This window comes from Monocercomonoides exilis (assembly GCF_001643675.1).
Source record: "Monocercomonoides exilis strain PA203 chromosome Unknown scaffold71-172346, whole genome shotgun sequence".
In the NCBI taxonomy this organism is placed as follows: domain Eukaryota; phylum Preaxostyla; order Oxymonadida; family Polymastigidae; genus Monocercomonoides; species Monocercomonoides exilis.
Window position 1 is genome coordinate 100,759 of NW_027150616.1, and position 17,444 is coordinate 118,202.

The 17,444-nt window shown below is 37.1% G+C and overlaps 2 protein-coding genes across 2 annotated transcripts; one reads left to right on the forward strand and one right to left on the reverse strand.

Moving 5' to 3' along the window:
* Positions 1-8,180: 8,180 nt before the first annotated feature.
* Positions 8,181-10,030, reverse strand: MONOS_16295fu16296 (uncharacterized protein; the record flags this gene model as incomplete). The annotated part of the gene is made up of 1 exon (XM_067869211.1): positions 8,181-10,030. The coding sequence occupies one exon, from the start codon at positions 10,028-10,030 to the stop codon at positions 8,297-8,299; it is 1,734 nt and encodes a 577-aa protein (XP_067718822.1). The 3' UTR covers positions 8,181-8,296.
* Positions 10,031-12,554: 2,524 nt separating this feature from the next.
* MONOS_18373 (uncharacterized protein) lies at positions 12,555-12,869 on the forward strand (the record flags this gene model as incomplete). The annotated part of the gene is made up of 2 exons (XM_067871388.1): positions 12,555-12,592; positions 12,704-12,869. 2 exons carry the CDS (start codon positions 12,555-12,557, stop codon positions 12,867-12,869), a joined length of 204 nt encoding a protein of 67 aa, XP_067718823.1.
* Positions 12,870-17,444: the final 4,575 nt, after the last annotated feature.

The window sequence follows — 17,444 nt, forward strand, 5'->3', positions numbered from 1 at the left end:
TTTCCGCCTGGATCATTCTGCCAAACGCTCTTCAGTTGCTGAATTCTACCAATTTTTCCCAGGAATGTCCCAGAAAAAGCAGTGTTTCCACATCCCATGTTTCATGCTCCCCCAGCGCTTCTGGCAACACCTGATCGCATCACACATCAATCTAATCAAAAATTTAAAAAATACAAATACAAATAAAAAATGATACATGAAGAAAATGAACAAACAAGAACAAAATACCTCCACAAATCTTCATTTCTCTTCGCTCCCCTCGTCCCCTGTTTGCCTCTCTCCAATTAACTCTCACCCCAACATCATCCACTCCAAGCACCACACACACCACGCCTTCGCCTTTCAAATCCAATTCCAAATAAAGAAAAAATTAAATGTTGTTTTCGCCCGCTCTTCCATTGCCCATTCAACCCCGCTCTCACCATTCTTCTCTTCCCTTCTTCCTCCATCCAGCCCTCAATCCAAAAAAAAAATATAGAATATTTCTTCCTCTTCTCATTCTTCAAGCTAGGCTTAAAAAACAGTCTGCGTTCAATAGCCATCCCTCAGGCAACATATGATGGCTTTCTGCGCATCTTTCGGCAATTCACTCAATATCCTCAATAAAAAAAGAAATAATCATAAATTCAAATATAAAATATATATATATATTCTCATGAAACAAATCATCAAACCTGTCTCCTCTTTCACCGTGAAAGGCTCACAAAGCAATCGCACAGTCCCTTTCCTGTGCTGCCTCGACTGCCCAGGTGAGCATGACTGCATCCCCAAACATCGCCAGCCATCAGCTGCCAAAATACAACATCCAACTCGCTTTTGTCACCCCCTTTAAAATAAAAAAATATGTGTGTGAAAATTCCACTTGTAATGTGCTCTTCCGCCAAGCAGACACTCCGCTCCGCACTCTCCATTCCCCTCCCCTTTCCTGCTCCTTCTCACAAACATTGTTTCCCACGCTCGCCTTTCTTTTCCAAAAAGGAACTGCTGAAAAATCATCCCATCAAACATAGCTGCTGCAAGCACCTTTTTCTCTTTGTGGGCATCCGCTTCTCTGATCAGCCACAAACTGAACCCTGCTCCCCACAAACAAACTCGCTTATCAATCAAACACTGCCAAACACATGAAATTCAGAAAATGAACAAATATCCCCCAAAACTAGTTTAATTTTTGTTTTCACACACCCCTCTCAACCTTGTCCCTTTTCACTCAGCCATTGCCGAGAAAAAGAAAATATTAAAATGATTTGTTGGTTTGAGTCTTTTTGTAATGGATTCAATGATCATCAGATTCGAAAGAACTGGAATATTCCATTCACAGAATGAGAAATCCGTGAGTGAACATTATCTGTAGAACTAGGAATATTATTTCCTGTGATGACAACGGACAATGATGGAGATGCAATATTTTTGGAATTCTATCTGATGATTTTTGTCAATTGGATGGCCAAGGGGAATGCAACAATTTCATCAATTACACAAAAAGATATAATGTATGTAATTTATATTGTTCAATTGATTGTGAAGATATTTCCGTCTGTATCCTCTCCAAAGTGCAGGAATGTGAGTTATTGTTGAAATGGCCAATCTCCGCTTTGGAGAGCAACACGATGAGAACGGAGCTTGTTATTGTATAGCAATTTGGAAATAAATGAAGTTACGCAAGATATATGATTTTTATTTGGAACAAGAGGTGAAAACAAATTCAACTGATGTTTTGTTGAATGAAGATAATAAGAAGGAATTCTGTGAAGGACAAAATCTGCACAAAATTATATAGAATTTTGTAATTAAATGCAGGGAGAGCAGTTTGGGGTATTTTTTTGGAAAGGAAAGTGGCTGGCAATATCAAGGGAAGGATATTAATCACAAAAAAAAGGCAATAAATCAACGAAAAAAAAGGAGAGCCCCAAAATATCGATTTTATTTATAAGGTTTTCCTGTTTCTCGAACTGTGCCAGGCAGACATGGAAGGCTGCGAATTTCTTTTTCTGATTCCGCTTTTGCTTCAAAAGAGTGGAGAAACGCCAACTACGAGACATCCAATTGTCGAATATTAGCTTGCAGTCGAACAACATTCAGGCCAAACGCTTTTGGATTTCATTCTTCGAAGGGACAGCCATTTTGAGCAAGCAAGATGATTATCATTCGAAGTTTGCTTTCTTCGACGCCACAGGCAACTACAGAAAAATACAGAATATTTGTGATCAGCATCTTCAAGCGCAACCATCCAGAGATTTTATTGTTATGCTCCATTTGCGTGGCATCGATGCGGAGTTGATTTGTGGAGACCTTGTTGCTTCGTATTGGGTGCGCTGAGGTGTTTGCAAACGTTAGACAAGACGGCCATGTTTTCTCAGACGAACATCGAGAGTGAGCAATTTCTCTGAAGACTGTTTAATTTATTTATTTCTGATTGTTATGATGTTGGCTTGTGTTTATCTTGTGTTGTGGCTTCTATTAGAAATGGTTTTTAAAAATGGGGAATTCTTCAGATTCTGCTTTCAACCGAATATATTCTCTGGAGCCGATTGAGTTCACTCTGCTTTTCGACTACCTGCAAGTCGTCTGATGTGTTATTGTGTTCCTTCGTCTTCTGGAGAGTTGCAGCAATTATTGAATCAGAGGCATTTTTTTAATGTGAGGGTGCTTCCATAGCGCGTTGTGGCTAATGCTATGAGATAGGGAATTAAATTGTTTGATAGCAGGAGACAGCAGCGGTGGTGCAAGAAAAGCAAAAGAATGCTTCGATCATATGCAGGACAAGGAAGCTATTTGTTGCAGAAGCAGAACTGCAGAGGAAGGAAACGAACGAGAACAAAAGAAGAAGGAAAGAAAGTGAAGAAACGAGAGGAAGAAGGAGGGAAGGGATGTAGGAATGAATCTGGATTTGGTGCAGATAACGATGGCTGTGAATCAATTGAGGTTTTCTATTTATTTTATTTTTTATTTTCTTCTTTTTTCTCACGATTTTTATTTGACATTGATTATTTTAAGATGATTCTTTTGTTCTTTAGAGAGTGAAATCCCTTGACGAATCATCGATAACAACCTCATTTGAATTTTCAATTCAGAAAGCTTATTTGTGTGCTTTGGGAAGAATTGCAGAAGATGGCAACTGAATAAATTTAGGTGAAATCTTTCTGAAAAAGAAGGTGTGACAGGTTTACAATTGGAAAAGGCAGTTTTGTGGAGATACTTTTGGTGTGAGTGCGTGTTTACTTCTATGAGCAGGAGAAGATGTGGAAAGGGGAGATGGGCTTATTTATGCATTGACAAACATTACATTGAAAGGGTGGAGAAGAGAGGGAGAGATATACTTGGGCAGGCTGTTTGGAGGGAAGGGATATGGAGGGGAGAAGGGTGGAGGTGAAGGCAAAGAAAAAGCGAGTGAAGGAGGAGAAAGAGGAAGGGGAAGAGGAAGAGAAGGAGATGGATATGGAGAAGGCATCGAAGGGAGTATTTCGGTGAGCGAATCACGATTCTCTTCTTTTTGTGTCTCATCAGCCCCATTCCTCTCATCCCCTTCAATTCCTCTAATATCCCTCTCCAAACTCACTTTTTTCAACATCTCAACAGCAAATGATGCATGCTCACCTTCAACCACAATATCAACCCAAACCTCGTGTTTGATGAACAGCTGCTCATTCTCATCAGTCTGCGATGCGTATGATGGCGGGATTGTTCCTTCTCTGAACAACCCCTTTGCATCTCTAGCTGTCTCGAACACCTCGTTTGTTGAGTGTTGTCGGACAAGGAATGTTGTTTGCGAAGGAAATGCAGATCATAAGCTGACTCCAGACAGACAGAATGAAACATTCAATGGAGCTAATTCATTCACTTGGTGCGAATGGGATGGGTCGAAGACAACAGGAGAAAGCGATTCATGGACGGATGGAGAATCGAGTGGTGGGGCTATCTGCATGTATGGTCAATCAAACGCCTCTGTGTCTGTTTCTCATTGCTCTTTCAACAACTGCTATGCTTATTATGCAGGAGGCGGTATTTATTGTTACAATATCAAATCTGTTGAGATTGTGAACAACACCTTGATTCTTGTACTGCACAAAGTTATCGTGGTGGTGGGATGTTCATTCATACTATTAAATTGTGTGTTCGGATCAGCGGATGTGAATTCCAGAATTGCAATGGAAGAGAATGTGGAGGAGGACTTTTGCTTCATACTTTTGATGTTTCAGGATCAGGATGCATTGGAACAGAAAATGGAGGAGGGAAAGTGCGTGTGTATTTGACTGCAGCTTCACTTCATGTTCACTTACGAACAGTTGGGGAGGAGGCATGTACTGTTATGGAGTTCCTAATCAATTCAAAATGAGGAGCATTCAGTTCATTTCATGTTCTGCAATGACAAGGGGAGGCGGATTTCATTTGGAGCCAGCAAAACAAACAGCGCCAAATGAAACAATTTATTGCTATTTCCTCTTCTTCCATGAATGCAAATGCTTGGCCAATGTTTCATATGGTCACGATATGATATACTTAGATTATTACAAAGTCTTTTTGAATTCAGACAATCCTTTCTATGAATGCTATACAACAAATACAGATGACCAGAGGGTGTGCTATGGACATGATTATTCGAGTTCAACGGGTTGGACATTTCAGCACACAGAAAAGTGGGATTGGCTGAAGAGAGGGATTCTCAATCGGTTTGTGGCTGTGAGTGGTGGCGGTGAAGAAGATCTGTGTGGACTGGATGAGTCAAGTGCATGCCGAACAATTGGTGTTGCAGTCATTCGGAGCGTGATTCAAGTGAGCCTGTCAGTCACGCTGATGGACGGGAATCATCAAAGCGAGGCAACAACAATTGATATTGGGGAAAAGAAGATTTCAGTCATTGGAACAGGAGAGAATTCATCATCTTTGGAAATATCGGACTCACAATGTGAACATCATTGAGATTATGTTTATTGTTTGAGCACTTTTCATTGTTGGTACAAGATTTTTGCCTGTTGCGAGATTTTGTCTTTTGTATTAGAAAAAGTGAAATAGAATAGTATTTTGATTGAAAAAATCGAAATAATTTGCTTATGTAATATTTTAAAAGTATTCAATCAAGCTAAAAAGAAAAAGAAAAGGAAAAAAAACAAACTTTAACAATGATGAAACAATGCATGTATTTGAGTGTTTCAAAAAAATCAGGAATGGAAATATGAAATTGTTATGGCTTTTTGGTTTAAAATCAAAAAAATATATAATATTCACAATCGCATCTGTAACAGGCTTGGCTGTAGATGCACTCTCTTTGACCCTTGCTAATAATCACAATCGTTTATAGTCACAAAAAATGTATCCAAAAATGAATGAGATTAGAAAAGATTTTGACAATGATTAGATATTGTTTTCATTGGCTGAGTGATTGATTTTGATGCTATTTCTTTGTTTATTTTTCTTAGATGCCAAAACGCAAAGAAATGGAAAGTTTTTATTCAAAAGAGTTATCAAAATTATCGAATTAAGTTGATAAAGTATCCATTTTCCGTAATCTCCTTTGCCGATAATGAATCACAAATTATCTTTATCTTTCGATCTAATTATTAAATATCGGAAACTGATAATTCAATACAAATACCGTTTTATCCTTTTTTTTCAAATAAAATAAATTCACCAGAAATGCAGTATTAATCGATATGATCACTTTTGCTTTTGCTCAATTTTTGGTGATCATATCAGATTTTTTATTTCAGTAACTGTTGCTTTTTCCATCAGGAAAAAAATACCACAAATATCAATAAATTTCACAATAACTGATGATTTATTCTTAGAAATGCAATATTTATAATTCCCCACTTATATCTGATATTCTTTGTGAGATGATATATCGACGAACGATTTTTATCAAAAAAATTAAGAATAAAAATTAAAAATTAAAAAAAAAAGTTTTTAACAAAAATTTCAATAATTTTGATTTTTGATGTTTCTTCACTTGAATAAAAACAAAAACAAATATGGGTGATTATTTTTGAAATTATAACTTTTTTCGGGGTGTTAATTTTTCTAAGCTTGTTTGTCATTGGGAAGAGATTTTGTATTCAAATTGAAAAATTATCACAACTGTTTTGAAAACAAATGTTTTCACTCAAATAAAGATGAAGATGTCTTCTATGAGCTTTTTCATTTTTCAGTGTTCTTTTGTTGATATTGAAGTTTTATTTTCGAACCGAAATTTTTGAAAGAAAAAAATTTGATATAAAAAATAATCACTAATATCTACAAGGATAACTGTTTTGACGTTGACCTGTTCAGCCATTTCTTTTTTCAATTGTTTGAAAGTTGTTCTTCCTGAAAAGAAACATCTTTTTTGTTGAACAAATTCAATTTATTATAATTAATGAAACTCAGCAGTTGGTTAAAAACTAATATTTCAAGATACCTCATCTTTCGTTTTTTCATGAGAGTATCATTTTTGATATTATCGACAAGAATCATAAAGATAGTGTGATGCGCCAGGCAGATATTGAAAAATGGGTAATTAGTTTTAAAATTTATCACTTTTGAATTATTAACTTCATTTGTGACATTCTCATATTGTTATCAACTTTCATTTCCCAATCTCAAATTATTGTCATGACAGTCATGACAGCTTTTCTCGCAACACATTTCATTGCAAAAGAAAATTTGAGATTGGGAAATGAAAGTTGATAACAATATGAGAATGTCACAAATGAAGTTAATAATTCAAAAGTGATAAATTTTAAAACTAATTACCCATTTTTCAATATCTGCCTGGCGCATCACACTATCTTTATGATTCTTGTCGATAATATCAAAAATGATACTCTCATGAAAAAACGAAAGATGAGGTATCTTGAAATATTAGTTTTTAACCAACTGCTGAGTTTCATTAATTATAATAAATTGAATTTGTTCAACAAAAAAGATGTTTCTTTTCAGGAAGAACAACTTTCAAACAATTGAAAAAAGAAATGGCTGAACAGGTCAACGTCAAAACAGTTATCCTTGTAGATATTAGTGATTATTTTTTATATCAAATTTTTTTCTTTCAAAAATTTCGGTTCGAAAATAAAACTTCAATATCAACAAAAGAACACTGAAAAATGAAAAAGCTCATAGAAGACATCTTCATCTTTATTTGAGTGAAAACATTTGTTTTCAAAACAGTTGTGATAATTTTTCAATTTGAATACAAAATCTCTTCCCAATGACAAACAAGCTTAGAAAAATTAACACCCCGAAAAAAGTTATAATTTCAAAAATAATCACCCATATTTGTTTTTGTTTTTATTCAAGTGAAGAAACATCAAAAATCAAAATTATTGAAATTTTTGTTAAAAACTTTTTTTTTTAATTTTTAATTTTTATTCTTAATTTTTTTGATAAAAATCGTTCGTCGATATATCATCTCACAAAGAATATCAGATATAAGTGGGGAATTATAAATATTGCATTTCTAAGAATAAATCATCAGTTATTGTGAAATTTATTGATATTTGTGGTATTTTTTTCCTGATGGAAAAAGCAACAGTTACTGAAATAAAAAATCTGATATGATCACCAAAAATTGAGCAAAAGCAAAAGTGATCATATCGATTAATACTGCATTTCTGGTGAATTTATTTTATTTGAAAAAAAAGGATAAAACGGTATTTGTATTGAATTATCAGTTTCCGATATTTAATAATTAGATCGAAAGATAAAGATAATTTGTGATTCATTATCGGCAAAGGAGATTACGGAAAATGGATACTTTATCAACTTAATTCGATAATTTTGATAACTCTTTTGAATAAAAACTTTCCATTTCTTTGCGTTTTGGCATCTAAGAAAAATAAACAAAGAAATAGCATCAAAATCAATCACTCAGCCAATGAAAACAATATCTAATCATTGTCAAAATCTTTTCTAATCTCATTCATTTTTGGATACATTTTTTGTGACTATAAACGATTGTGATTATTAGCAAGGGTCAAAGAGAGTGCATCTACAGCCAAGCCTGTTACAGATGCGATTGTGAATATTATATATTTTTTTGATTTTAAACCAAAAAGCCATAACAATTTCATATTTCCATTCCTGATTTTTTTGAAACACTCAAATACATGCATTGTTTCATCATTGTTAAAGTTTGTTTTTTTTCCTTTTCTTTTTCTTTTTAGCTTGATTGAATACTTTTAAAATATTACATAAGCAAATTATTTCGATTTTTTCAATCAAAATACTATTCTATTTCACTTTTTCTAATACAAAAGACAAAATCTCGCAACAGGCAAAAAATCTTGTACCAACAATGAAAAGTGCTCAAACAATAAACATAATCTCAATGATGTTCACATTGTGAGTCCGATATTTCCAAAGATGATGAATTCTCTCCTGTTCCAATGACTGAAATCTTCTTTTCCCCAATATCAATTGTTGTTGCCTCGCTTTGATGATTCCCGTCCATCAGCGTGACTGACAGGCTCACTTGAATCACGCTCCGAATGACTGCAACACCAATTGTTCGGCATGCACTTGACTCATCCAGTCCACACAGATCTTCTTCACCGCCACCACTCACAGCCACAAACCGATTGAGAATCCCTCTCTTCAGCCAATCCCACTTTTCTGTGTGCTGAAATGTCCAACCCGTTGAACTCGAATAATCATGTCCATAGCACACCCTCTGGTCATCTGTATTTGTTGTATAGCATTCATAGAAAGGATTGTCTGAATTCAAAAAGACTTTGTAATAATCTAAGTATATCATATCGTGACCATATGAAACATTGGCCAAGCATTTGCATTCATGGAAGAAGAGGAAATAGCAATAAATTGTTTCATTTGGCGCTGTTTGTTTTGCTGGCTCCAAATGAAATCCGCCTCCCCTTGTCATTGCAGAACATGAAATGAACTGAATGCTCCTCATTTTGAATTGATTAGGAACTCCATAACAGTACATGCCTCCTCCCCAACTGTTCGTAAGTGAACATGAAGTGAAGCTGCAGTCAAATACACACGCACTTTCCCCTCCTCCATTTTCTGTTCCAATGCATCCTGATCCTGAAACATCAAAAGTATGAAGCAAAAGTCCTCCTCCACATTCTCTTCCATTGCAATTCTGGAATTCACATCCGCTGATCCGAACACACAATTTAATAGTATGAATGAACATCCCACCACCACGATAACTTTGTGCAGTACAAGAATCAAAGGTGTTGTTCACAATCTCAACAGATTTGATATTGTAACAATAAATACCGCCTCCTGCATAATAAGCATAGCAGTTGTTGAAAGAGCAATGAGAAACAGACACAGAGGCGTTTGATTGACCATACATGCAGATAGCCCCACCACTCGATTCTCCATCCGTCCATGAATCGCTTTCTCCTGTTGTCTTCGACCCATCCCATTCGCACCAAGTGAATGAATTAGCTCCATTGAATGTTTCATTCTGTCTGTCTGGAGTCAGCTTATGATCTGCATTTCCTTCGCAAACAACATTCCTTGTCCGACAACACTCAACAAACGAGGTGTTCGAGACAGCTAGAGATGCAAAGGGGTTGTTCAGAGAAGGAACAATCCCGCCATCATACGCATCGCAGACTGATGAGAATGAGCAGCTGTTCATCAAACACGAGGTTTGGGTTGATATTGTGGTTGAAGGTGAGCATGCATCATTTGCTGTTGAGATGTTGAAAAAAGTGAGTTTGGAGAGGGATATTAGAGGAATTGAAGGGGATGAGAGGAATGGGGCTGATGAGACACAAAAAGAAGAGAATCGTGATTCGCTCACCGAAATACTCCCTTCGATGCCTTCTCCATATCCATCTCCTTCTCTTCCTCTTCCTCTTCCTCTTTCTCCTCCTTCACTCGCTTTTTCTTTGCCTTCACCTCCACCCTTCTCCCCTCCATATCCCTTCCCTCCAAACAGCCTGCCCAAGTATATCTCTCCCTCTCTTCTCCACCCTTTCAATGTAATGTTTGTCAACGCCCCAATGCTCCCACTCACATCAAATGCCCCTCCCTCAACATCCTTCTCCATCCCCATAACAAACTTTTCATCCCCTTCCATTTTTCTCACTCTTCTTCAAATATTTCAATAAAAATCATATAATCTATCTTCTCTTTCCGTTCCTCTTATTTCCCTCCTTTCATTCCTTTTCAATCTGTTTTCTTATAAATACCTTCTTCTTCTCAATTATTTCTCAAATTTCTCCTTCTGCCATTTCTTCAATTTCTCTTCTCTCTATCTTTTATCGTTTTCCTTCCCCCTTTTCAAAATACCTTTTCCATTTCGCAAATCCAACCTTTTCCATCCATTTCATATCTTTCCCTTTGCTCACTCATCTATGCCCATTCCGTTTCCCGCCTTCTGCCATCTTCCCGGGATTGCCTCAAAATCCATCTTTTCTCATATCTTGCGCTTTTATCCAACGAAGATATTCTTCCAAAAAGATCCTAATTTCAATATATATATATATATTAGAAAATTTTGATAAAATGTTATTTCTTTTGTTTAAAAAAAATATGTATTCATGCCTTTAACAATCTCCATTCTTCATTGCTTCTGTTCTTCTTCTTTCTCCTTCTTCAGATTATTTCCTTTCTGTAAACGCACACATTTCCCAAAACTCCGCCTTCTGTCACACAATTAACAGCTTTGTATCTCTTCTGCTCCTCCAAAAAAAAAAAAAACATTCCATTTCCATTCTCCTGTTCTGCTTCCATTCGAATTGCTCCTTCAACTTGTGCTTTCAAAAATAGGCGAGGACGACTCAGAAGAGGAAGAAGAAGGAGATGATGATGGCTAAGAAGGGCAAATCGAAGGAAAAAATGAAATTAATAAATTAAGGGGAGTGGATAATGGCGAAGATGGCGAAGAAGAATGATAGAAGAGAAAGAAGAGGAATAAGGCGAAGAAGGCGAAGAAGGCGAAGAAGGCGAAGAAGGCGAAGAAGGCGAAGAAGGCGAAGAAGGCGAAGAAGGCGAAGAAGGCTTGGAGGAAAATGAAGAAGAATATTAGGAAGAAGAAGAGGAAGATAAATATGATTATGACCAAGAAGAGAAAAATTATATAAAATTTTAATTGTTGAGGAGATGCATTTGAAAATAATGACGAAGAAGAATTCGATGAAGGAAATGAAGACGATGAAGAGAATGAAGATGAAGAAGAGATAAAAAAGTTGAAGATGAAGGTGTAGAAGAGGCTTTTAAGATCTTTTATTTCGGATATTTTCTGTCGAAGATAGCTTCAAAAAAAAACCTCGTTCTCTGATTCAATGGATAACCCTTCGATGACATAAGGCTGAAGACAAAGGTTAAATGATTCAAAGTCCATTTTGCCTATCATTTTCCTCAGCTGCCTGTATAACGCCAAACTTTCTGTTTTTCTCGTATTTTCGCCTCTCAAGCCAAGCAATGAAAAGCAGTTCCATCGCTCCCCCGGTCCATAAAAGCAATGTCTTGCCATTCACATCCCAAGAAAGTCGCCTTGTTCTGCTGCAGCTGCCTCCAAAGTTGTGTTTCAGTCATCTGCTCCAATCTCTTCAACAAATTCTTCAATATTTCCTCTTCTTCTTCAAATAGGTTCCCTTTTCATTGAATTTGGCTGTTCTTCCTTTTTGCCTTGGATATCTTCCAACCCCGTTCATTTCTGCTCCATCAATATTCATTTTTCATCGTATTTCCATATGCCACATGTTGAGTCCAAAATGAGTAACATAAACATTTATGATAAAATATATTCAGGCTTTAATATATTTGTAAGATAATATTTGGCTCACTTCCTCGCTGTTCTGCTCTGCAAAGAATAGATTGTCCATTTTAAATAAATCGTCTGAATCACGACTTTGGAGAGGATACGGACGGAAATATCTTCACAACATATAGAACAATATAAAATGCATACATTGAAAATTCTTCATTTCCATCGAAAATATTGTTGCTCCACAGCATTCCATCAATCAAAATGAACAATTTCATCTTCCATCAAACAAATATTCTTTTGCAATACTCAACCCATTCGCTGGAAATATTTCACTTGGTCAATCTGCCTTTGTTTTAGCTTCGGAGTCTCACTCCGTTGGCAGTTTCTGAGCGTTTGACATTTCTTGATCATTTTCCATAACGAATTAGAGCCACAAAAGAAAAAGAGCACAACTCGATGTGTCGTGGATGAACGGGCATATGAAGACAACGCGATTGTAAAAGAATGGATTTATGGTGTGGGGTGATGGAGTTGAGTTTTTTGAGGGAACAGGGTTTTGGAGGGGGAAGAAACGATAAAAAGATATTTTTGGAGGGAGAAAGAGGTGTTTTTGGGAGGTTTAAGAGGCATAATGGATGTTTGGGAGATGGATTGGGATGAGGTTGTGTGGGGTTGTTTTTGAGATTTTTGTGAGTTGGAAGGCGTGGAGGTCGTGTTTATTGTTGGAGAAATGGAATTTGTTGTTGAGGAGGTGGGGCGAGGGGGAAGATAAGAAGAGCGGAAGATGGGTAGAGTGAATGGAATATTTATTGGAGGAGAGGATGAGGGATGGATAGATATGTGGAGGAGGTGTTTTTTTTTTTCAAATGCAGAGAGAGAGGGGGTTCATATGGGGCAGGGCAAGAGGGAGAGTATTTGCGAACTGATGTTTGATAAGAAAGAGAAGTGGGGTTGAAGAAAAAAAAGTGAAGAAAAATTTTCTTCATATTTTTATATAATTTATTTTGTGAACCGTTTGGCCGCGCCTCTCATTTGCAGGACAAGTGTTGGAGGCGGATGCGGAGGAAGACGGGAAGAAGGAACATCAGCGCTGGCACTTTGCATTGGAGGTGTGGAGACAGAGGAAGATGAGGAGCTGACTATGGGAGGTGTTTTGCAATGGAAAGAGACAGAAAAAGGATGGAGGTATTTATTTTTTGATTAGAGAAGGATGATGGGAAAAGGTGTTACAAGGAGTGAAAAAGAAAGGAATTTTGCAATTGTTTATGGAAGAGATGGAGGATATGTGGTGGAGGGGCGTTGTTGTTGTTTTGGAGGAAACGGAGAGAAGAAGAAGGCGATACAGCGGAAAGGGATGGGAAGGGGTTATTCAGATAGAATGCTCATGTCTTTTCATTTTTTTATAGAATGGAGTTTGTGGAGGTTATTTGAGAGAAGCAGAACAAGAAGTTGGACTTTGACTAATATTTTTTGAGGAATTGGAGGTGAAGCGAAGACGAGACAGATGGAATCTATAGGCAGAAAGGAACGATATTTGGAGGAGGAGAAGAAAGTTTGAGAAGAATGATCATTATAAGGGTGCGTATTTATATTTTTTTAATTTTAATTTTTTATATATTTTTTATTTATGAAATTAGGTTTTTTCACAGGACTGCTCAATGGCAATGAATGAACAAGGAATATGTCAAGAGGGGATATTGGATGCATTAAAAGAAATCAGGACATAATAATTGGAGGGGAGTAATGAGAAATGAGCCGGATGAAATATCAAGGAAACGAGAAGAAGATATTTTTATTTGAAGGTTTTGGAAGGCATTTACGATGAAACTTGTTTAAAGCGAAAAATGAGATCAAGGAATTGATGATATGGCAGAAGAAGAAATTTGAGAAAAAGTCGAGAAGAAGAAGTGGAAGATGGTGAAAAGAAAATGGTACGGGGCTTTTCATATTAATTAATTGAAATTTTTATTACAATTTTATATTTTTGTATTTTTTATAAATTTTGTTTTATTAAATATATATTTTTTTAATGATAGCAGGGGTTTTTTGCGTGAATATTCAAAATGAATGGATGCGAATGGAACAAGGTTAGGAGCAAAAGATGGAAACAAAAGGAAAAGGAATACCGGGAAAGCAGACGATGAAGAAGGGGCGGAAGAGATTGGAAAAAGGAATCTGAGCTTATTTAGATATTTTGCTTCGTGGCGCCAAGAGGCATGAGGAAGAGAAGGAGGCAAAAAATGAAGAATTTCAGTGAATGAATCGCATTTCTCATCTTCAACGGCATTTCTCTCGTCACGTTCCATTCCTCTTGTATCCCTTTCCAAGCTCACTTTTTCAATATTTCAACAGCAACATCGGAATGTTCATCTCAAACAACTACGTCAACCAAAACCTCATGTTTTATGAGCAGCTGCTCATTCTCATCAGTCTGCGATGTGTATGATGGCGGAATTGTTCGCTCCCTCAACAATCCCTTGGCCCCTCTGACTGCCTCAAACACTTCATTTATTGGGTGTTGTCGGACAAAAAACGTTGTATGTGAAGGAAATGCAGATAATAAGAAACAGCCAGAGAGACAAAGCATTACAGAAAATATAGCGAATACATTCACTTGGTGCGAGTGGAATGGATCAAAGGCTACAGGAAATGTTCAAGACGGTTCTGATAGCGGTTCGAATGGCGGTGCGATTTATATGCATAATCTTAAGTCTGGAGAAATGTTCGTTACGCATTGTGCATTCAATGACTGTTACGCAAGTTGGGATGGAGGAGCCATCATGGCACATACAATCAAATCGGTGGACATCAGAAACAACTTTTATAATTCTTGTATTGCTCAAAATCAATTTGGCGGAGGAATGTGCGTTCATGCGATTTCAACATGTGTTCGGATCAGCGGATGCGAATTCCAGACTTGCAAAGCAAGCAGTGGCGGGGGAGGACTTTATCTTAATGATTTTCAGGTTTCAGGAGCAGGATGCATCCCAACAGAAAATGGAGAAGGGGAGAGTGCGTGTGTGTTTGACTGCTGTTTCACTTCATGCTCAGTCACAAATTCATATGGCGGAGGCATGTATTGTCGAAGTGTGCCCGCAACAGAATTCAAAATGAGAAATATCAAATTCATATCGTGCACAGCGTTTTCGCATGGCGGGGGATTGGATTTGTTTCCAGACAAGACTTCAGCGCCTGTCAATGATTATTATTGTTTCTTCCTTTTCTTTCACGGATGTAGATGTTCAAGAGATCAGCCTCATGGCCATGATGTATATTATGAAGATCGATATAGCCTGTATTTATCCTCGAATAGTCCGTTCTATGAATGTTACACAACAAATACAGATGATCAGAGAGTATGCTACGGATATGATTATACGGATTCTAAGGGTTGGACATATCAGCACAAGGAAAAGAAGGATTGGCTGAAGGATAAGACGATTTATGTTTCTGTGAGTGGGAATGATACATCTCCATTTTGCGGGGCAAATGGATCAAATCCGTGTCTGACAGTGAAGAAGGCGTTTGAGATGTGTGAAATACAGATAAGCTTGTCAGTCACGCTGATGGAAGGGGATCACACAAGCGAAGCAACAACGATTGATATTGGAGAAAAGAAGATTTCAGTTATTGGAATGGGCAAAGAGAAGAGCGTGATTGGAACAGGAGCTGTTTTGCTTTTATTCTCTGCTCTGCAGTATTTTTATTCTCTTCCTTTTATTTTTTCATCTCCTTCAGACACATTTTCACCTTCTTCTTCTTCTTCATTAATATCTTCAATTTCTGTTTTAGTATCTTCAATTATATTGTCTCCATCGTCTATTTTTAATATTTTGGCTGTTGGAATTATTCGGCTGGAAGCCATGATGAGGAAAGGAAATGAACAAAATTTGGAAGCAGAAGAGGATCGATTTCATTGGTCGTGAGATGGAAAGCGGAGATGGAGAAGAAGGGTTTTGAGATTGAAATTGGAGGGATGAGGGAATACTGGTTGGAGGAGGAGAAGAAACAACGAGGAAGAAAAAGTGTGTGAAGAAAACTCAAAATAAAAAGGTTAGCTGTATAATTTGTTTTATTTTTCTTGTACAATATTAATTCTTTGATGTTTCTGTTATATTTTTTTCATATTTTTCTTTGAACGATTTTAAATCATTTATTTTTTTATAATTATTTTATTTCAATAAGAATTTTTTGCATGAATATTCAAAAGCGAAGAATGCGAATGGAATATAGAAAGAAGGCAGCAGATTATAGTAGCCGAAAAAGAGAATTTGTTGAAGATAGATAATGAAGAATGTTTGAATGTAGTTTCCATTCAGAAGCATTGAAGAAAAAAGATGATTTTCTGCTTTTAATAGGAACCAATCGTCTCCAGCAGAAGAGGCGGGGAAAGAATCTGACTTTAGAAAATTATTTGCGGAAGGCGCCAAGAGGCAAAAAAGGTGTATGGTCAAAAAATCAAAAGAGAAGGAAGCGTTTCAATAAGAAAATCTCTCATCTCATCTTCTTCCTCATTCCTCTCATCGCCTTCCATCCCTTTTGTATCCCTCTCTCATTTGATATTTTTCAACATCTCAACAGCAAATGAGGCATGCTCACCTTCAACCACTGCGTCAGCCCAAACCTCATGTTTTCTGAACAGTTGCTCTTTTTCATCAGTTTGTGATACATATGATGGCGGAATTGTCCCCTCTCTGAACAACCCCTTAGCCTCTTTGACAGCCTCAAACACCTCATTCATTGGGTGTTGTCGGACAAGAAATGTTGTATGCGAAGGAACTGCAGAGGTACCATTGAAACCAGACAGACAGAATGAAACATTCAATGGAGCGAATACATTTGTTTGGTGCGAATGGAGTAGATCGAGGACAACAGGAACAAGCGATTCTGTTTCAGATGGAATATCGAGTGGTGGGGCTATCTGCATGTACAGCCAGACGTCAGCATCGGTGTCCGTTTCCCACTGCACTTTCAACAACTGCTATGCGTATTATGATGGAGGAGCAATCATGTGCTATAACATCAAATCTGTTGGGGTAGTTAACAATACATTCAACTCATGCTCCACGCAAGCCTGGGCCGGAGGTGGAATGTACGCTTATGTAATTTCTTCATGTATTTGTATCGGTGAGTGTGACTTCCAGAATTGTAGAGCAAATTATTACGGAGGAGGATTATGCCTTGATAATTTTCAGGTTACAGAAACAGGATGCATTCCAACAGAAAATGGAGGAGGGGAAAGTGCGTGTGTATTTGACTGCAGCTTCACTTCATGCTCATTGACAAACAATGGGGGTGGAGGCATGTATTGTGTAAATATCCCTTCAACTCAGTTCAAAATGAGGAGCATTCAGTTTATTTCATGTTCAGCAATGGGATATGGAGGAGGTTTGGAATTATATCCAAATCGAGCAGCAGCACCAAATGATAAAAATTATTGTTATTTTTGTTCTTCCATGAATGCAAGTGCAGAACAACTTCTACTCCGTATGGGCATGATGTTGAATATGTTGATACTTACAATGTCTATTTGAACTCAGGAAATCCGTTCTTTGAATGCTATACAACGAACGCAGATGAGAAGAGAATGTGCTATGCATACAACTACTCGAATGCAGGTGCTTGGACATTTGATCAAACATCAAAAAAGGATTGGCTGAAGGATAAGACGATTTATGTTTCTGTGAGTGGGAATGATACATCTCCATTTTGCGGGGCAAATGGATCAAATCCGTGTCTGACAGTGAAGAAGGCGTTTGAGATGTGTGAAATACAGATA